This window comes from Schistocerca gregaria, chromosome 3, assembly GCF_023897955.1.
Source record: "Schistocerca gregaria isolate iqSchGreg1 chromosome 3, iqSchGreg1.2, whole genome shotgun sequence".
In the NCBI taxonomy this organism is placed as follows: domain Eukaryota; kingdom Metazoa; phylum Arthropoda; class Insecta; order Orthoptera; family Acrididae; genus Schistocerca; species Schistocerca gregaria.
Window position 1 is genome coordinate 331,844,431 of NC_064922.1, and position 21,987 is coordinate 331,866,417.

At 37.5% G+C, this 21,987-nt stretch overlaps 1 protein-coding gene across 1 annotated transcript; it reads right to left on the reverse strand.

Annotated features, from left to right (window-relative positions):
* Window positions 1-1,705: 1,705 nt before the first annotated feature.
* On the reverse strand, window positions 1,706-20,258 carry LOC126354426 (MAPK regulated corepressor interacting protein 2). Its single transcript, XM_050004063.1, has 6 exons — window positions 20,109-20,258; window positions 19,907-19,997; window positions 19,385-19,497; window positions 12,305-12,358; window positions 12,036-12,092; window positions 1,706-4,655 (listed from the first exon to the last, which is right to left on the reverse strand). Exons 1-6 carry the CDS (start codon window positions 20,158-20,160, stop codon window positions 4,585-4,587), a joined length of 438 nt encoding a protein of 145 aa, XP_049860020.1. The 5' UTR covers window positions 20,161-20,258; the 3' UTR covers window positions 1,706-4,584.
* Between the last annotated feature and the right edge of the window lie 1,729 nt (window positions 20,259-21,987).

The following is a 21,987-nucleotide window of genomic DNA, read 5'->3' on the forward strand; positions in this document are numbered from 1 at the left end:
TATATATATATATATATATATATATATATATAAAACAAAGATTCCAAGACTTACCAGGCGGGAAAGCGCCGGCAGACAGGCACATGAACAAAACACACACACAGAATTACGAGCTTTCGCAATTGGCAGTTGCTTCGTCAGGAAAGAGGGAAGGAGAGGGAAAAATGAAAGGATGTGGGTTTTAAGGGAGAGGGTAAGGAGTCATTCCAATCCCGGGAGTGGAAAGACTTCCCTTAGGGGAAAAATAGGACAGGTGTACACTCGCGCACACACACACACGTATCCATCCGCACACACACATACAAGCCTGTCTGTATATATATATATATACTTCCACATGGGAAAAATATATTAAAAACAGAGATTCCAAGACTTACCAAGCGGGAAAGCGCCGGCAGACAGGAACAATGAACAAAACACACAAACACACACACAGAATTACTAGCTTTCGCAACCGATGGTTGCTTCTTCAGGAAGGAGAGGGAAAGACGAAAGGAAGTGGGTTTTAAGGGAGAGGGTAAGGAGTCATTCCAATCCCGGGAGCGGAAAGACTTCCCTTAGGGGGAAGAAAGGACAGGTGTACACTTGCGCACACTTCCTTTCGTCTTTCCCTCTCCTTCCTGAAGAAGCAACCATCGGTTGTGAAAGCTAGTAATTCTGTGTGTGTGTTTTGTTCATTGTGCCAGTCTGCCGGAGCTTTCCCGCTTGGTAAGTCTTGGAATCTCTGTTTTATATATATATATTGCCCTTAAAATGTCTTTTGGCAAATGGTACCTACGTTAATGTTGCATATTATGTGTTTAATCCCTTCAGACCACTAGCAAACTGCAGTGTACATAGATTTAAGACCAAGTAAGTTGGTCCCAAAGTGACAAATTAGTTAAGTCTGTGCTGCTTTGTTTTGACAAAGTACTGACATTTTTATGTTGTGGCCAATGGCATTGGCAATATTTTGTAGGCATTTATAACTTAACATAAAACGGGTCACTTGTTTGGCATTATTTTAATCAAAAAACATCAGTCTTTTATACAAAACTACTCTGAGCCCCTTAAACTGCCTCTAAAATTTAAGAGATGCTATTTTGTGAAGCTTTGCATACACAGCTGCAAGAATTTGAAAATGGGCATCGTGTCTGGTCAATTTTATTTCCAATAACTACCAGAGCGCCATTTTCAGAAGACTAACATTATTGCTTTTAACAATATTACTGACTCCCATTGGAGTCAAACAACTTTCAAATTTATATAGGAATATACAGAATGGTGTAAATCAAATTATCGTGAAAAAATGTATTTTTTTCCATTATCAAAAGTTTTTTACTTCTCCGACAAGTGGTCCCTTCTTGCTTTCCATCTCACATATGTAATCTTTCTGTAGCTCAATAATATTTTATTAATCACACTAACTTCCCAATAACTATGCCATGTACCAAATTTTCATTGAGTATATCACATCATCATCTTGCATTAAGAAGCACAATTTTTATCTCTGCAGTACATCTTCTTTACCAACAATGATCAAGTTGCAGCAGATTTCAGTAATGATAACAAGCAATCTGAATAGAACACGATTGCCACTGGGCAGTACTATAACTACAGAAAATTTCAGGTATGATCTCGAATGACTTTCACTGATCTTTAATTAGTTCAAAAACTTGCTTGAAAAACCAATTACTAAGGAGTCTGTGAAATAAAAACAAAGTACAAGGATATAACAACTGTCTTTTATTTCCTGCAGCAGCCAGCTGAGAACAATATAACATTGTAGAAAAGAACTTTCATTTCAGATAGCTCCAGAAAAATTAAAATCTTTAAATTTTTATTTTACCACTATTAAGGTACGAATCAATCTTATTAATATTATTGCTATTCTTGTCAGGCACATGTACTATCAACGAGATCTGTCTAAAGCATTTAGTATCATCTGTACTATGTCCATAACTGTCACAAACGTGTATCTTCACAGTTCTTTCAAACATAAGCAGTCAGCCAGTGCTCTCCAGCGCCAAGATAAACTACAGAAATGCTAACGCCCTTAATATTTGTACTATGTCGTATATTACCTATCTTTTGCAAGACACAATAACAAAAAAAAAACCTCCCTTTTGAGACATTCACAGGTTTTGCAGTTTAATTTAAATTTGAATATGAATATGAAAACTATTGATTTCTTTGTTAAGTGACACTTTTACAATACAGTGTCCTAAACAATGTGCCCATTATGAATGAACAAAATGGTGGAACAATCCAAACTGTTCAATTTTCTTGCTGAAGAAAGTGCATATCACAGGCAAAAATAGTAATGTTTTCCACCTTCTGAAGATAACAAAACCTTTTCAATCCTAAAATCAAGTTTATATGATACTAATAAGTTATAAAAAATGGATATTAGACACAGTAATTGCTTATTTTTTGTCTCATTTTTGATAATAGCTTTGTAAACTATCACCTGCATTCAACAGATGAAATATATCATGCAAATAATAAGAAAATTAACTGATTTCTAATTCCAAAAGATATAAGCAAGATACCTTTGTTCCCTATTATCTCTCGCTTTCTGGGGGGGAGGAGGGAGGGAGGGAGGGAGGGAGGGAGGGAGGAGAGGGAGACAATGCACAACTTTTAACTGTCCATGCACAATGAATTGTAGCTTTGGGGCAATGTATTCATCTATGTTCAATGGTGATACACAGAAATTAAACCAGTATGAGGAACTCTCACAAGCAATAAAATTTAACTATTTTTTTCAAAAGTGATAAAAAAATTAACAGGAACTACTGGAGGTTTCTATTGCACTGATTTATACTGAACTTTAAAACACTCCAAAGGTTTCTTGTTAAGTAAACACATTTACTGCAATGCTCTAGCACAAATATCTGCTACATTTTCTGTAGAAAGAGAGCCACATCTACAAACCTGCCCTATTTTCCTGTACAGAACACCTTGGTAGTGTTTTCTTTTTTTTTTTTTTTTTTTTAATATTAATTAAGTTCAGTCCCTACTAGCTACCTCAGAGGTTTAAAAAATTTGAAACAAAAATTTAAGTTACAGAATCAACCATCGGGCAGAAGTTATACCATATGGTATGTTTCGACTTTTTTGAAGTACATTCGAAATAGCTCTACAACTCATTTTGGAGAATGCTGTGGAACACACAGTAATAATCATAAACTCTCTAAAATATTGCATACAAATTGATTAAAATTTTCACTGGAACATATTTCAATCTTATATGATTGGTGCATTAACAATTTCAGATCACATCTGCAAAATTACATACACTTAACATTCAAAATTTTAAAGTGTTTCTGTAATAAATGACTGACTATATTATATGTCACAATTATTGTACAATTATGAAGTATAAACATATATAAATCTGTGAACATTTGATAAATTCCTCATATAAAAATCAACAAATACAGGAAAAATATAGATTTATAAAAAAACTTATAATTCACAACATTTAAGGCAGTGGTGTATGAAAAGTAACAATGTTACTGCCCTCAATCAGAGAAAAGTTCATCATCTAAAATTGTTCAAAGTATAATTTCCTCTTTTTCATCAAACAAGTGACAAACAACAGCTATGAGCAAAGAGGTTTCAAATGCAGTAAAGATCAAAAAATAACAATCATTAACATTTTAAATGCTTTAAGGGTTGCAATTCATCATTAATACATTATGTCACTACTATAGGAAACTCAGAAATGTTTAACCAATGGTTCATGCCAAACTCATTTGGCATTACAAGGGACTTCACATTATAACAACATTACTATTAACTTCCTGCATCATTATTAAAATATATACATATCTTGGTGCACACTGATTGTAAGATGCAAATAAATAGTATTGCAAAGGCATCTGTTGGTCTGATGAACAAAGAATTACTTCAATTTTACATCTTGTCCATTATAAAACTGAAGTAACTACAATGTTCCTCACCTGCAGCACTAGTGGCATACATATATATATATTTTTTAATTTAAGGTGGAAACTTCTTGCTTTCTTTGGCTGCTACAAGGACTAGTCTATATTCTCACTCTCATCACTATCTCACCATGTCACAAGTCACTGCAGCACCAGAAGCTGGAGCACAAACGAAACAACATGACTTGGTGGATTAAAAATACTGTGAATGTATTTCACTGTTGATTCTTCCTTACATTTAATTTCTTCAGGGTAGCTGTATGTGTCCAATGTCACTTTCTGCATAAAGAACCTTTATGGATTGAATGAGATAAATGTCCTTCTTGCACTAGTTCACACAGGAATCACTTACACCACACAGAGATATCAGTCATAGTTAATGAATGTTTCGTAGCTGAACTGCAGTCATGATTGGCAAGTCATGTAGTTTTGTTTTTTGTCTGCTCGGCTATGGCACTGTGTGCTTCTGGTAAGAGCCACTACAAATTTTCCACACACTACCAGCTGCCCAATTCATGAAGGAGATATCACTTCTCAATCATCTAGATGTGAGCCTACCGTCTGCTGTAATATCAACATCAACTGCACAGTGCACTAAGTAGTCTGAGCATTGTTGTTGCGATCCATTTTGCTTACTTATGGAAAAGACTGTTTATATAGATTTTGTGATGTTATTGAACAATCTTTTACCCCACCAAGATTCGAGGTCAAATGGTTTAAAATCTGCAAATGAAAGGATATATTATTAATATTTCATTTATAGTATTATAAAATTAGTGGTAGAGCAAATAACAGACATAGCTTGAACAGCTTCAAGAGAATGTGGAGTCCTGCATTAGTGTGTAATTGTAATGTATTCAGCTTTCATGTTGAGCAGTTCAACAGAGAAGATTCATGGGTTGCGGTTTCTTTTGAAGACCACAGAACATTTAAATTCAACACTCAGCTTTGAAAATTAAACAAAAGTATTATTTGTGTTACATATCTACTTTAAAAACATTCAAATTTTTGTTTTATGCAATCATCAGATAAATACGAAAGTATAAGCTGTTTACATTCTTGCTCTACTCTTCCCCTGTGGTGTATTATTACATTAAAAAACTATAAATAACAATTATTTATTGCTTACTAACACACACACACACACACACACACACACACACACACACACACACACACACACACACCTGCAGAGTGAATATTTCATTATTAAGCTATCGCCTAGACTGTAGCTAAGCAATTTTAAAGCATATCCTTTCTTATAGGGCTGTTTGCCCATCACAAATGCCGAAGAGCCATGAGAAACTTTGAGAAAGTTGGTGGGGTGGGGGGGGGGGGGTGGGGAGGCATTAACATGCAAACTTTCTATCAGAGCGTGATGAAGGGAGGAGGCAATGTTAGACTTTAATGTCTATCTGACCACGTCATTAGTGACGAAGCACAAGCTCTTACAGGACAACAATGGGGAAGGAACAATATTGGCATTTAGATTAATTTATTTATGGAAACCATGGAAAACCTAAATCAGGATGGCCAGACTGGGCGCAACTCATTTTTAGTGCCTTAACCACTGTCAGATACCTAGTCCAGTTTAAATTACTTAATCATGCCTGGTGGTCTACTGGTAAATTTAGTGCCTGGAAGCCACAAGGTTGTGGGATCAAATCCCAGTCTGCTTTTTAACCAAGCATTCACTTCTCAGTGATGCGAAGATTTGCCAGAAACAACATGTGGTTCACATTCCACACTAAACTGTAGGTCCCTTATCCTGATTTTACAACTGGGGTAGGTTAGGGACATGCAAGTAACAGAACTGATGCCCAGTTAAAAGACTTTCACCAAGCCACTGAGCAACATGAAATTATTATTAATTACTCCATGCAGTGTTGCCTACAATAACCATGATCTGAGTTAGACTCCCAGTCAGGCACACGATACTAATTAGTCAAGACGATTTGGAGGATATCTGTTGGTAAATGTAATGAAGGAACATTGTTTACTTGCTTTATCATACCTAAACTTTACACAATCTGCAGTAGCTCCCAGCGCACAGTATGAACTAAACTTAAAATGACACTATCTTTATGTGAGATACTTATTCTTTAGCATTGTGTGTGAGCATGCTACAAAAATACTGTCTTCCAAAATGGATACCATTATTGGAAAGGGGAGGAGTAGAGCAGTGATTGTCAGGGACATGCCAGCAGTGTGTAATGTCACAATATTTGCACAAGGGGGGACTGCATCACTTAAAAGTATAGGAAAGTACAAATGACAAAGAAACTGTAGTTTCAGATTACATGATTATGAGTGGTTAATTTAATCAGTAAAATGGAAGGTCTGTTAGGGTGGTGAAGTTGCCAATTACAGGTGCTCAATTGCAGTGTTTCTTGTACAGCTAATGAAATTAGATGCAGTGGCTGAACAGGACAGAGCACAATGTTACAACATGGGGCCTACAGGTAAGTGAAATTACACAAATGGTAAGAAATCTCATAAACAAGATGCTGGGTGGATAAAAAGAAAAAACAAAGACAGGGCTGTGTAATTCAACCAGTAGTAATACATGGATTCTGTTAATATCAAGACCCTAGGAACATAACGGTACCAGTTTAGACAAGGGACAGTCTTTGTGATGTAGGAACCGCAGAAGAAAAGGTCTAGTAGGACGACACTGTACTGGATGGCCCACATGGTACAACACTGTCTGTTATTAGCAATGATCCAGGATAAAGTCCAATTTTAGAATACAACAGTAAATTGTGAAGTGGACCCACTATAATAATTATTAAAATTTTTACTACACATTTATAAATCTCTTTCACACTTGCTACAAATATAATATTTCCATCAAACAAGTGCAAAATCAGAAATAATTACATCAACATCCCAAATAATGATTAACTAAACTCCATTCAAACAGGCCTTATACAGTTCAATTGTACCTACCAACCACCGTGTCATCAACAGCTGATAGGCATCCTGGATGCGGATATGGAGGAGCATGTGATCAGCTCAGTGATCTCCCAGCCATTATCAGCTTCTGTGACCAGTGCTACTATTCCTCAATCAAGCAGCTCCTCACTTGGCCTCACAAGGAATGAGTGCACTCTACTTGCCAACAGTGCTTGACAGACCCAGATGGTCACCCATCCAAGTTCTAGCCAAGCTCAATAGCACTTAAATTCAGTGATCTGAAGGGAACCAGTACAAGCACTGTGGCAAGGCCACTGCCCCCCAATTATTACTACCTTAAGGTAAATGTAAGTAACAGTAACAGAAAGATTGCTGGATCTTGATGAGATGAGTTTGAGGAAAGGGCATGAAAGAAATAGCAGGAGGATGAAATAGGGCAAAAAAGTTTTGAATCAGACTAAAGCGATATGAGTTAAATTAAAAAACAATTGAATATCTAAAGAAGATATTCTCTGCTAATATATTATGTCACCATTCTTAGAAAATGACTTCAGCTATCTACATCTAGCTGCACATAAGATATTTATACGTGTATGTAGGAACCACGCTTCTTGTAGTCTTGCTTTTCATCTTCCACAGAATATTTGTCACTCGACAGGTTCAGTTCATTCCACTTTATATCAACATTAACTGTATAGTTGACCACTTTGGGTTAAAAGGTGAAAGTAAAGCTACAGTATGAGACTCCAAATGTCCATGAGGTGTGGTACAAAGAACGTAAACCAACAGTCATGCTGTTAAGCTCTGCTCTTAAGTGGACATCATCCCTGTCTGAGGATGGCACACCCACGTTTATACTGCAATAACTGTGAGTAGTCTACGAGTTACTGCAGCTCCTTATTTAGTCTTCACTGTGTTTAAGTAAGGTGTCCTGGAGCACATCCCAAATTATGTACCCAAACTCTCACGTGGAGTAACAAATAATGCACTCACTTCAGTCAATCTTCATGCTGCATTGAATTCAAAAAAGGCTGCCTGAGGAAGTTATCCTCTCTCTGATCCGAAAGTAAATGCTGGTAAGCTGTGACAACAGATTCTTTGCTGTAAGCAACAGCAAGTTTACTGTGGCATTCCCATGGCAAGACTCATTTGCCATTAATAGTAGATGCATACATAATAAGCAGAGTATACCCCACATGAAGTTTGAAGATCCTCTTACAAACTATCAAGGCAACAGAAATAGAGAACACAGCTAGGCATAACAGCCTACAGTAATATACAAATGTGATAGAATTTTGAACTATAAAATATGAACACTTATGAAACAACAGTGTTTACTCCCATGCTATTTAATATGACAACCAGTATTTCAGCAACATACTTCAGAGTACCAGATACAACATGATCTGCTTTACCATCTGCAGACAGGTAAGTTGTGATCCCATACTTGTCAGCATTCTGACATTTCAAAACAATACTAATGAAACTGGAAAGCTCTTTCCACTGCACTTTTACATCAAGATCTAATGCAAAGGCCTTCTAGTAGATCATTCTTTTTTTTATATTCCAGCCATGATTGATTACAAGCAGCCATATCAAGTTTAGGGTGGCTGGGACAGCATAGCCACCTATCACCCATTACTAAGCATTTAACTTTGTGCTGAAAACACAGTGCAATGTAAATTATGGGATATTCTACAGTCTTTAACATCAGCCACAGATGGATGGCATTGTGGAACAAAAGGCAATGATATCTTGCTTTACAAACATGATGTAGTGTAAAATATCATTTTAAGCAACAACTACTATGTGCAACTAATGAAAACAAATGAGCAACATTAACTTACAGTGTTTCTGACAAATTAAAAATAATTTTTGTGCTCTTCGCTGCATGGACAAGAGTTTATCTTACCTTTTTGGCAATGAGTGTAAGAGGAGAAATTATTATTTTTTAAATTCCTAGTATATCAACCTTTTGAACTTTTACATCTACATCTACAGGGTGAGTCATGATGTTTTCCCCCGGTTGCTGGAGGTTATTCCTTAGGTTATTTTAAACAAAAACTACAAATACAGTAATGTGATTAGATCCATAATTAAGGAGCTACAAAAGAGTTCCAAAACATACCATGGTGTATGGAGCACTACACTTGTTTCCACAGGACACCCAATCAGTCTTAGGTAGACAAGTGCAGCGAATGTTACATTTGCATAACAACCATGTTGTCAATACTGCAGGCACTGTTTACTGTTATTGTCTCCTGTGTACAGTACACTTTGCAATGCCATACAAGATTTCATTGCAGGAGTATGGAGAGAAGGTGTACATTTTGGGCTTCTGTGACGGTAATGCGAAAGCTCCTGTTGCAGAATATCACCGTTGGTATCCTAATTATAGGATTCTGAGCGCCAAACATTTTGTAAAACATATTGAACATTGCTAGAAACTGGTACTCTTCCCAGTATTCATATTCACTCCAAAAGACATCATTACTTTCAAGAAGAGGAAAACATTCTTAATTCAGTAGAGCACAGTCCTCGCTCAAGTACAAGATGCCTAGCTACCCGATTGAAAGTTTCACAGTCTAAGGTATGTAGGATTCTTCATGAGAATGGACTGTATCCTTTTCATGTGCAGAAAGTTCTACATTTAGGACCACAGTTGTGCCAAACATTTGCACTTTCGTAACTGGTTAAATTAAAACTGGAAGCTCTATCAGTTCATAATGTTCAGTGATGAGACAACTTGCATCAACAACATGCATAACACGCATGTCTGGGCGGACAAAAATCCCCATGCCACAATAGTATTTCAATTCAAACACACATTCAGTGTCAATGTCTGGTGTGGTGTTGTGTGTGAATAGTTACTGGGGCTGTTTATTCTCCTGGAAAATTTAAATGGTCAGAAGTCTTACCACACCTTCTTGAAGGTACTCCTCTGGAAACAAGACGCCACATGTTCGTCCAAAATGACAGGGCACCTGCACACTTCCACCATGTGGTAACAGCTTATCTTAATCAGAAATTCCCACATCGATGGATAGGTCGTGAGAGGCCCTATCAACTGGTCTGTCAGATCCCCAGATGTAACAACTCTAGATTACTGCATCTGGGGGTGGATGAAAAACATCGTGTACGAAGTTAAGATGGAAACATGAGAAGAATTGGTACAATGCATTTTTGATGCCGCGACACCAATAAGGAACAAGCATGTGGAATTACAAAATGCTACTCTCATGGGAATCTTTGCCTTCACATGCAGTGAGGAAATTTTGAACACTTGCTTTAAATCCACTCTGAATGTAAGAAACTGCTACAAAATTGTTTAAATTAATTATTATGTGCATTTAGATAGTGAAATGCTAAAATAAAAGTTTTTCCCAGCCTTTTGCTGAGTTTTTCAATTACTGTAGCTCCTTAATTATGGATCTGACCCCATTACTTTAACTACATTTTTTGTTCCAAGTAACCTAAGGAATACCCCCCAGAAACCAGGGGCAAATCTCTTGACTCACCCAGTATACATATCCAACAGATGGGAGACACACACAATCCCCTTTCTAGAATAACACCTTTCAACATAAACATCACCCACTTGACATCCACTGCTGGATACAGACATATTCTACAATTTTTTTTATGCATTACTGTCTTTACTGCTATGAGTCCATCTCACTCCTCTTAAGTTTTCTAATGTCACCTACCCACCTTCCATTACGATGTGACTGCATTTCCTTGCTATCTCTTGGAAGATAACTACCACTCACCATCTAGACCACATCAGTCATAAGTACTTTTACACTCCAGAATATATCCCGATTCATATGTTTGTCATATTGTCTCTTCTAGTAATTCCTAACAAGTTAATCTTCATATCAAGAATAATTTCAACATCAAAATTCCACATCTCACTGGATAACACAAAACTGGCTGTAAAAATCCCTAAAACCTTGCTTCTGAACTATGTTTACCTTCTCAAAAACAGTTCAGCTCATTTTTACTCTTCTGGTTTACTTTTCTTTTGCTTCATTCAGGATTAATCCACTAGTTATATAACTGTGTTGTAGCACTCCAGTTTGCTTCCATTATGTTGATTATACATCACTATTAATTGATTTATGGACTACATTCAAACTTGCTTTATTACATTGCTCCACTCACTGTGTAATTTTACCTGCACTAGATGCAAAAAGTGCAATATCGCCATCAAAAATGAAGGTGGTACAGTTATTCTCAGTTATATCATTAAAATAATTTTTTTCCACTTTAAGGATCTGAACGTTTTCTCTGTGTCTCCTGAGAAAAGTTTAGGTGACACAGAACCTCCTTGGTTTTCTCCTCTTTCAGTAGTGAATTTCCCAGCATCCTGATAAAGTTCAATGGAAAATATAGCATTTAGCTATATTGTTGCCAGCATTCTGACCTGTATTGCTGAATAACGGCCTCCTCCAGACATTTCCATGCATTATGGTCTTCAGCTAAACACTTCCACATTTCTTCTGCATGTCTTCTAATGTTGTCTACATATCTTCCATTAGAGTGTTGTGTCTGACTTTTCTTACCGCTTCACATCCGCAAAGAACTTCCTTGGTCCATTTACCATTTCTTCAACTGGCAGCAGGCTGCCATCATTTCATTTTCATTATAGTCATCATTACTTCTTCAAATTCAGTCTGCACCCTGATCCATTTGTTTGTTTTCATGACTCCCCAGTAATTTAAAACACTTGTGTGTCCATCAGTCACTGAAAAACTTTCAATTTCTGAACTGTTTTCACATTAAACTGTCTCACCGCCATAAGTCAAAACTGATAATTCACGCCGATTATAAACTTCCCTTCACAGATTTACTGAATACTTAGTTTGGAAAATTCCATTTATCTTTGCAAAAGCAATTTAGGCTATTTTTATTCCTCTGTTTATTCCTATCATTGCCCACCCACATGGCCTCCATTTAGAATAAATATTCATCAACATGTCTAAATCATTCTTTGTTTCTCATGGGCTATTAGCACAAATTTTATTCATAGTCAAGATTTTAATAGTGCCAAAGTGTCAATACAAACCCTGTTAAATGTTCCCAGTGTTTAAATTTGAGCTCTAAATTAACAGAAGTATAGATGCTGAAGCAAGTATTTAGACATATGTTTACAAACTCTCAGTTATCTGGTTCATATAGACTTACCCTGTAAAACTGGACTTCGTTCGCCATCATTGTAATAGACTATACAATGATTAGAACCTGTGAACAGAAATGGGGAAAACGGAATGTGTGAACAATATAATGCAATCACATGACAAAGCCTAACTAAAAATTGCAATATATATTTATGTGGAGTTCACAAAAGAAAAGAAAATTAGACAAAGTAATAAAATGGACTAACCTTAATCTGAAGTATAAAGGTACATACATAATTCAAAATCAAAGTCCTGAGGTGCAAGAGGAATACTCACCTCGATCATGTTCTGATGGTTCTTGCTCATATTCTTTGCATATCCTATGCCAAGCTGAAATGATAACACAATTGTTAACTCTTTGGGTACAGCAATATATAACATAAAACAATAGCACTGAGCACAGACTATGAAGACCACCATGTACACTCCAAATCTAGAGAGTGCCCCTTAGTACAAAAAGACTATGGACTTCTACTAACGATTACTCATACCAGTATGTTATCACTCAATTCACACAATGCATTTATTTCAAAGATGCAGTAAATCTGGCCTAATTTCATCAGAAAGTTGGTGCAATGGAAAATTATACAGATTTTGGGAGAGGGTGGGCTTCGGTCTAAACAAACTGTTAGAAGTCTCAAATGGAGCAGATATATGCAGTTAAAAATCAAATGACACAGCAGTATATGATTATAGTAGTATTAATACTGATTTACAAGTAAAACTGGTTTCAATAGGCACTTAAGAATGCCAGTATGGAAGACAAATGGTCGACTTCAGTTTATTGGAAAGGTTTTAGGAAACTGTAGCACATCTACGAAGGACAGCGTGTATAGAACACTTGTGTGACTAATTGTTGACTGTTTGGGATCCCCATTAGATAGGGATTAAAGAAAAACATTGAAGCAATTCAACGGCATGCTGCTAGGTTTGTTACCAGTACCTTAGAGGGAAGATGACATTCTGTGAGACACCACTAAAAAAGTTTAGGGAATAGTCATTTTGCATAATGACCATGAAAACAAGATAAGATAAATTAGGGCTCATGTGGAGACACACAGAAGGCCATTCCTCCCTTGCTTCATTTGGGAATGGAATAGGAAAGGAAATTCCTTGTATTGGCACAAAGTACCCTCCACTACACACCATGCAGTGGCTTGCAGACTGTATATGTAGATGTGGATTACTGGAACAAAATTATCATGTGATTCACTATGAACTACACTGTTCATTTGTAGGGGATGTGAAACAAATGCAAATGACTGACAAAATGTGGAAATTTGAAAGAATACCTGCATAGTTCTTTACAATTAAGAAAAGTCCTGTAGTTGATTATCAAATTTGAACAGATGAGGTTACTCAAAATATTTCATATGCTGACTAACTGTAGGGTATATATGCAGGAGCAATTCTGCAAAGTTTGGAAATTAGCAGAGAGGTACTGGCAGTGGTAAAGCTGTGAAGTCTCTGTGAGTCAGTCATACCTGAACAGTACTGTCAGTAAAAGTCACCTCTGTTTTTCTTGCCTTTGAGCCATGTGGCATATTAATCTTAATTTGGCTACGTTATTGGTATAGGGTTGGCCAGATAAGCCGCTTGTCATTGTTGCCGCCCCCTTTTCCCTAACCAGGGTGCAAATTGTGTACCCCATGCATTTGTGTCCAATGTAATCCATGTGAACGTGCGAGAACATTTTTTGAAATGTTTGTGAATCTTGTAACTGAGGTGGATGTGAGTACCAGCTAGTCATGTGGCATACTAATGTGCACAGCTATGCGCGTGGTTTTTCAGTCAACCTCCGTATTAACTATGAAAGGCAACACTCCAGGTTCAAGTCCTAATCCAGCACACTGCTCAGTTTTAATACGCCAGGAAGTACAGTAAAAATGTAAATTCACAAAAATTCAGTTAATCATGCAATTATATGGACAACCAGACTTTCTGCATACACCCTGTGTATGGAATGTGGAAACAGAAGGATAATTTCTGTTCTGGACATAGAGTATTATTTGCTGTACATTTCTAGACTGCAGCAGAAAGGAGTGTGACTTCACAGGCTTTCCCGGTGCAATAAGCCTTTAAAGTCTCTTCAGGTTTGTGACCGGATCCTAAAAATCAACTCGATTCTGCAATGTTTTGGTGATCAAACTGTTCGACATCTTCAGGAGGATACTGCTGCCGCTCCTGCTGAGCCCCGAGTTCTCAGCGGCATTCTCCTGAAGATTAAAAACAGTTGCATCTCCGAAATATTGAATCACATTGCTTTGAGGCTCCAGCAACAAATCTGACGAGGCTTTCAACCAGAAAGCGGTGCCCCACCCACCACAATGACTGTAATGGGAAGCAGAGCAGTGTGTGCAGAACACTTCCCTGAAGGTTCCACTCCTTGAAGGGACAAACAAGTCCTGTCTGTCTTGTGAAATGCTGACACACATGAATGCATTGTTTTTCATGCCAAGCATTAGCAGAGGGGTGGGGGGGGGGGGCAACCTAACCATACATCACAACACAACTGCTACTATTGTGACAATGTATCAGTCCATAATAAAAATGAAATCAAAGGTTTGAACCTCACAGTTTATTATTTTTGTTTACTATATGGACCTACAGTAAACATAAAATAAAAATGTCAAAGCTCATTTGGTTCTAAATTTCAAGAAATGAAAAATAAATATGTTTTTCATGTATGTGTTTACAAACAGTGGTGAAATTTCAAAATGGTGAGAGAATGAGATGTTCAGAATGGAGTACACTACATTAAATATGAGAACCAAAAGTTTCTAGTAACTAATCTTCAAGAATCAAAATGAGGTGTTAGACTTACTAAAAAATTAAATTACATATTCATTAAACTTACAATGTATACCTGCTAACGTATCTAAGTAATTAAAGTTACCAGAAATAGAAACAACTGTATAAAAATGGCTGTAATGATCACCATCTGTATGTTTCACATGGGAAAAATATATTAAAAACAAAGATTCCAAGACTTACCAAGTGGGAAAGTGCCAGTAGACAGGCACAATAAAATAACACACAAACAAACACACACAAAATTTCTAGCATTCGCATCCAACGGTTGCTTCTTCAGGAAAGAGGGAAGGAGAGGGAAAGACAAAAGGATGTGGATTTTAAGGGAGAGGGTAAGGAGTCATTCCAATCCCGGGAGCGGAAAGACTTACCTTAGAGGGAAAAAAGGATAGGTATATACTCACGTGTGCGCCCACACACACACCCATACATATACAGACACAAGCAGACATATTTACAGGCAAAGAGTTTGGGAGAGATGTTGGTTGAAGCGGAAGTGCAGAGGCAAAGATGATGTTAAATGACAGGTGAGGTATGAGCCGCGGCAACTTGAAATTAGCGGAAATTGAGGCCTGGTGGATAACGAGAAGAGAGGATATATTGAAGGGCAAGTTCCCCTCTCCGGAGTTCGGATAGGTTGGTGTTGGTGGGAAGTATCCAGATAACCCGGACGGTGTAACACTGTGCCAAGATGTGCTGGCCGTGCACCAAGACATGTTTAGTCACAGGGTGATCCTCATTACCAACAAACACTGTCTGCCTGTGTCCATTCATGTGAATGGACAGTTTGTTGCTGGTCATTCCCACATAGAAAGCGTCACAGAGTAGGCAGGTCAGTTGGCAAATCACGTGGGTGCTTTCACACGTGGCTCTGCTTTGATCATGTACACCTTCCGAGTTACAGGACTAGAGTAGGTGGTGGTGGGAGGGTGCATAGGACGGGTTTTACACCGAGGGGCAGTTACAAGGGTAGGAGCCAGAGGGTAGGGAAGGTGGTTTGGGGATTTCATAGGGATTAACTAAGAGGTTACGAAGGTTAGGTTGGAAGGCGGAAAGACACTCTTGGTGGAGTGGGGAGCATTTCATGAATCCCTACCCTCTGGCTCCTACCCTTGTAACCGCCCCCGGTGTAAAACCTGTCCTATGCACCCTCCCACCACCACCTACTCCAGTCCTGTAACCCAGAAGGTTTACAGGATCAAAAGCAGCGCGCGCGAGTATATACCTATCCTTCCCCCCCCCCCCCCCCCTTCCCTCTTTCGTGAAGAAGCAACCGTTGGTTGCGAATGCTAGAAATTTTGTGTGTGCGTGTGTTTGTGTGTTATTTTATTGTGCCTGTCTACCAGCGCTTTCCTGCTTGGTAAGTCTTGGAATCTTTGTTTTTAATATATTTTTCCATTCTGTATGTTTGTTATACAAATTTTAAGCAGTCTTTTTCTGACACACAGTATAAAAGTAAATAACCCAAAACATCTGCACAAAGTTTTCATTCGAAGTCTGTTACTTGTAATGTCACGTACATGATTATTTTTTTATGTAATGGCTCAGATAAAGTTACAAAAGAAGCAGCAAATCTGTTTGGACAAAGGACACTAATTTTAAGTATCTGTAATTGATGGTGACCCGTGCAAATGCAAGCAACCTGCCACCAACTTTGGAAACTAGTACTACTGGTTAAGGCAACTGTAATCCACTCAGCTTCAGTGACACTCAAATATTGTGAGGAAGTAAGAGACGAGAGCGAAGTTTCTCACTATTATATCCTTGTATAAAACTGTAACCCTCAGCAGTTGCTGAACAAAGTGTTACAAATAAATACATAATAAGATTTGTTGAAACAGAAATATTGTCCCACACTCCTACACACTGGGATTCTGTTGTTAAAGAAGCAATAAAACTCCGGCTATGCAAGAACAACTTCAATTGGGACAGCAGCTATAATTCTATTAGTCACTGGAAGTGAGCTCTCATCACTGAGAAGACATACAGGAATGTACTGAATAGTCTATGCCCCTACAAGAGCACTGACACCACCAGTACACAGCCACAGACACATCCTTTGGCAGTATTATGTAATCATGACATACACAGATCAGCCTCAAGCTGCCTATGGGCTATGAACAGTTACCACAGCAGCAGCCACAACAATTGTTCCCAACAACGACAAAGGAGAATTTAATTGAAAACTCAAAACTACGCCCAGATTTGAGACAACATGTAAACTAAGAATGTTTGCATACTATAATTACCACTCATTAAGAATTGCTTAATTGCTGCCTGAAATTTTTGGTTAACAAGGTTACAGGTAAACTCAACTAAGGGAAAAAGAAACAGAGAAATTTGAATCATCAAGGTCCCAAAATTGGCTGATTTTAGATGTAATATAAATCATTAATGTTGGTAGCGGACAGACAAAAATCATTAGCACGCAATACTCTTCAGATTTCTACTGAATGAATAAATCTAGGAACCTTGGCAATAATGGCAACAACAATAATAATAATAATAACAGATAAAACACCACATAAAAAACCTGACATCATACTCACCAACAAAAAGAAGAAATTAACATGACTAATCGAAATATGCATACCCAATACAACAAATATACAGAAGAAAACAGGATAAAAAATTGAAAAATACATCCAACTGGCTGAGGAAGTCAAGGACATGTGGCATCAGGATAAAGTTGACATTATACCAATTATACTATCAACTACAGGAGTCATACCACACAATATCCACCAGTACATCAACACAATACAGCTACATCCAAACTCATATATACAACTACAGAAATCTGTAATTATTGACATGTTCAATCACCCGAAAGTTCCTAAATACAATGTAACATATACCGTACAGTTAAAAGGAAGTCGCGCTTGATCAAGGTCCGCGTCACTTTCCATTTTTGACCAGACATAACATCTGAGAAAAGAAAGAATAATAATAATAATAATTCCAAAGTCTCTAGGATCTGACGCAGAAATCTGGAGAGAGTGGTCTGGACACTCAGAGACAAAGTCAGACTGGAAGTAAGAAATTCATAGGTTTTCTTGAAGTTAAAACAAACAATAAAACAACTTGTGTCAAATGGTCAGACAAGAGGAAAGAGTTTCTGATGTCATTATCCTGTACAACAAACAGCACAAAGGTATCATATAAATCTTTCTATTTTAACAAACTAATTCAGATCATACAAAAGATTTTAATATAATGAGCCTAACCATCTACAATGAAAACTGATTCTGCTGGCAAAATACGTTCACTACTGTTTATCAGTGTATGATGTGCTCCAACTCCAAGGGATACAGTCAACACAAGCTTAATGCAAACTAAAATCGACAGATCCCAGACAGGGTCCAAATCTTAGATGGTGGTCAAAACGTATGTTTCACATCACGTTTCTGTAGCATATGACCACTTCTATTGGAAGTGTTGCCATTGTTTAAAATGTATATAAAGAAACTTCTACATGGGAAAAATATATTAAAAACAAAGATTCCAAGACTTACCAAGTGGGAAAGCGCCGGTAGATAGGCACAATAAATAAAACACACAAACACACACACAGAATTTCTAGCTTTTGCAACCGACGGTTGCTTCTTCAGGAAAGAGGGAAGGAGAGGGAAAGACGAAAGGATGTGGGTTTTAAGGGAGAGGGTAAGGAGTCATTCCAATCCCGGAAGCGGAAAGACTTCCCTTAGGGGGAAGAAAGGACAGGTGTACAATCGCTCGCGCACACACACACATTATATATATATATTTCTTTCAACTCAGATGACTGCCACAACAGGTATTTGGCCTAGCAGCAACTGTGCTTATTATGTACACCTGATGTAGGTCTTACAAACCTTTCATACTTCCTGTTATTCCACAACTTATTCAGGTTTTTTCTGTTTCTTCACTTCAGAAAGTCAACCACATCATGATAATTTGCTGTAGCCTACAACGTTATTCCTGAAACCAACTAACTCAATGCTATATGAAAGTTTCTCTTGTTCCAATCAATCAATACTCACATTATTTCCTGTTTTTACCTCTCCAATTCACAACAGACTATTCTAATGAAGCATAAAGTGCACTTTTTTCTGTTTAGTAATTCAAGTTCTTTTTTTTTCCCCCTGGATAATCTACAGTATCACTAGAGTGCCTCAATTATTGTTTGCTACCAACCAAAATAAAAATGTTGACATATATCACGCATTTGTTCTATAGTTGTGGAATAATGTCTTCAGACACCTTAACTGCACCAGTTTGTACTGTTTATCCCAACAGTCAGACAATTCTGCAGTAGGTATTTAAACAACTTACCTAATTCAGTCTAGTATGCAGTCCTACATAAATGTAATACGTTTTCCCTTATTTCGAAACTCCGTCGTGACAAAATAAAATGAAACAAAATGTAACAAAATATACACAGCACAACCACTGCTAATATTTTTTTTTAAATAAATTCATTAACCAAGAAGTGAAAGTAAACAAACATATGCTTCGGGTGATTTGAATAATTTGTACTTTTCAAGAGATGTTGATATTATTTACATTCACAAACGAAGTTTATCAGCTCGGCGTGTTGTGGACTAATAACTTCTTGCTGCGTTCTCTGATTATTGGATCGTTTTCCATTCACACTGTGGAACACGGGTTTCGGCACACTGCAACAACAAAACCAACAAAACAACGCTGCAGAATTTTCTAGTATATAATCTCTTCGAGAAGAAATATAAATAAACCTAATATTCATATGTATATCACTTGCTTTCCAATACATTCTACAGTGTTTTATTTCTATACAGCGTAGGACCCAAATTAGCGCACTACTAACTCCGATGAAAACAGTTGTCTCTAAAACACCTTGGCTACCTAACAACACTACTTCCCGTTTGGTTTTGCTATAAAATTTTAAAGGGGTAAATTATATGGACTTCTTGATGAATCTTCCCGTATTATATATCTGGACCTAGCATTACATAATAATTAAGTGTTTGATAACGATTGCTAAACAGGTCGTCGTAAACTTTGGCAAAACAAACAAATACAATATTCATCCAATTATTCACTTACTTCATAACTTGACCCTGATCGGAGTCCAAGGGCTTTTTCGTCTGGTCCCTCAGTGTTTCCAGCCTTTCTATGTTCTGTGAGTGTGAAAGTCCTGCAATAAAATATCATTATTTTCATGTATTCAGCTTGACGACAGGCAGGGAAGATCACATTATAGGCACCAGGACTTTCAATCGCATCGCTTATGAATCTTATCACGCACCTCGCCTCGTTTTAGCAACGATTTTACTTGGCCCTTTGGAGACAGTATACATTTTCTCTTCACTCTTCTTGCGCAAACTGCGATTTCTATAGCCCGTACACGATGCCGTGTATCGTTCATTTGGTGACCTTAGGAAGGAGAAGAGCCAATGAGAGTGCTCGATACGGAGAAAATCAAACAAGCAACTTCGGGTGACACATGAATAACAGATGCGCGGGCGTTTAAAAACATTGCAGTCGTAGTGCAGTTTTGCTTGTTCTCTTGTTAGACACAAAAGGAGGATGAAAACTACGAAACAGACCTTCTATAGTAACGTGTATAAAAGAATGATATAGATCCTATAAGATGCCCCTGGAAAAGTAATTACTCTTTTGGACATCAGAATAAGAGCGCATCGTTGTATTTCGCGTGTGCTAGGCTGCTTTTTTAGTCATACGAATTTGCCTATGGATGAAAATCATCCATATCAGAGTTTCTCTATTACAGTAAGCAGGCTCGATTGGTCAGATTTTTGTAAAACTCCCTTGTCCTGAAGCTGCCTGAATAACAAAACGACGTAGTCTGCACGTATACTATGACAACCCAGTGTCTGAACAACATTAATCACCCGTCACTTTTTTTAATTGACTTCTGAATACAGCAGACAATACATGATATGTTTACAAGGCTTATTAACACACTACCACGTTTGCCTCATTTACAAAAATTTAAATTGCATTTAAACAAATGTTCTCGTGAAATGCAGTTTCTAATCAGCATGAAAGTGAAATATGATGAACTAATTTGCTTCAAGAAGAAGCTGTAAGTACGGTATCATATGTTATGGTATGGTTTGGTTACAGGCAGAACATAAATGTCTGTATATATCTTGGCTTACTGTACTTGTTTAGTTTGATCATGCTTTGCATTTAACTGTAAATTTTAAGTATTATGGTACCCCTTAGGGAAACGGCAGCAAGAGACAGGATAGAATACCAGGTGCACTCAATGTGTATGCCCAGGCACCTCATTCATCATGCTGAAGAGGCTATTCTGGCAGCCATTGAAGGAACAGAATCCAATCAACTGCAGATTATGTTGCATGTTGGAACAAATGATGCCTGTCATCTGGGCTATCAGGTCATACTTGGGTCATTTCAGTAACTGGCAGTGAAGGCTGAGAAGACCAGTATTGCACTTGAAATTTCAAGGAATCTCACAATTTGCAGCATTGTCTCCAGAACTGATCATGGCTCTTTAGTTCTGAGTCGGCTGAAAGAACTGAACCAGAGTCTCCGAAGGTTCTGTGGCAGGATAGGCTGTGACTTCCAGCACTTTCGCAGTAGGATTGAGAATTATACGGTTCCTTTAAATCGGTCAGGTGTGCACTACACATCAGAGGCTGCTACTTGTTTAGCCAACTCTGCGTGGGGTGCACACAAGGGTTTTTTAGGTCTGATGGTACTCTGTCTAACCCAGATAACAATAGCTACTGCAAACTCAGAGGTATCAGTGTAAGATTGAAAGAAGTGTATAAGAGTATTAAAATCATAATGATTAAGTACCATAGCATTCACAACAAAGTGCCAGAGTTTGAAGCACTCCTGAAAAGCAGTGGAACTCGCATAATTCTAGGCACAGAAAGCTAATTGAAACCTGAAATTGATAGGAATGAGATTTTGGAGAAAATTTAAGTGTACATATAAACGGTAGGCAAATGGGAAATGGAGGTGGCATATTTGTTACAGTATATAAGAAACTCAGATCCACCGAGATAGAAATTGAAGCTGCATGTGAGATTGTTTTGGCAAGATTCAGCATCACGGGTAGGCAATAAATGATAATTGGATTCTTCTATCACCCAAAAGACTCATCTCCTGATATGACCATACACTTCATA

Excerpts from the sequence above, each read along its gene's own strand:
- LOC126354426 (XM_050004063.1), bottom strand. The coding sequence starts at position 20,160 with ATGTATACTGTCTCCAAAGGGCCAAGTAAAATCGTTGCTAAAACGAGG. Across the intron at positions 19,498-19,906 it reads GATCAGGGTCAAGTTATGAA|TGTGCCGAAACCCGTGTTCC; the intron begins GTAAGTGAATAA and ends TTGTTGTTGCAG. Across the intron at positions 12,359-19,384 it reads GATAAACTTCGTTTGTGAAT|CTTGGCATAGGATATGCAAA; the intron begins GTAAATAATATC and ends TTATCATTTCAG.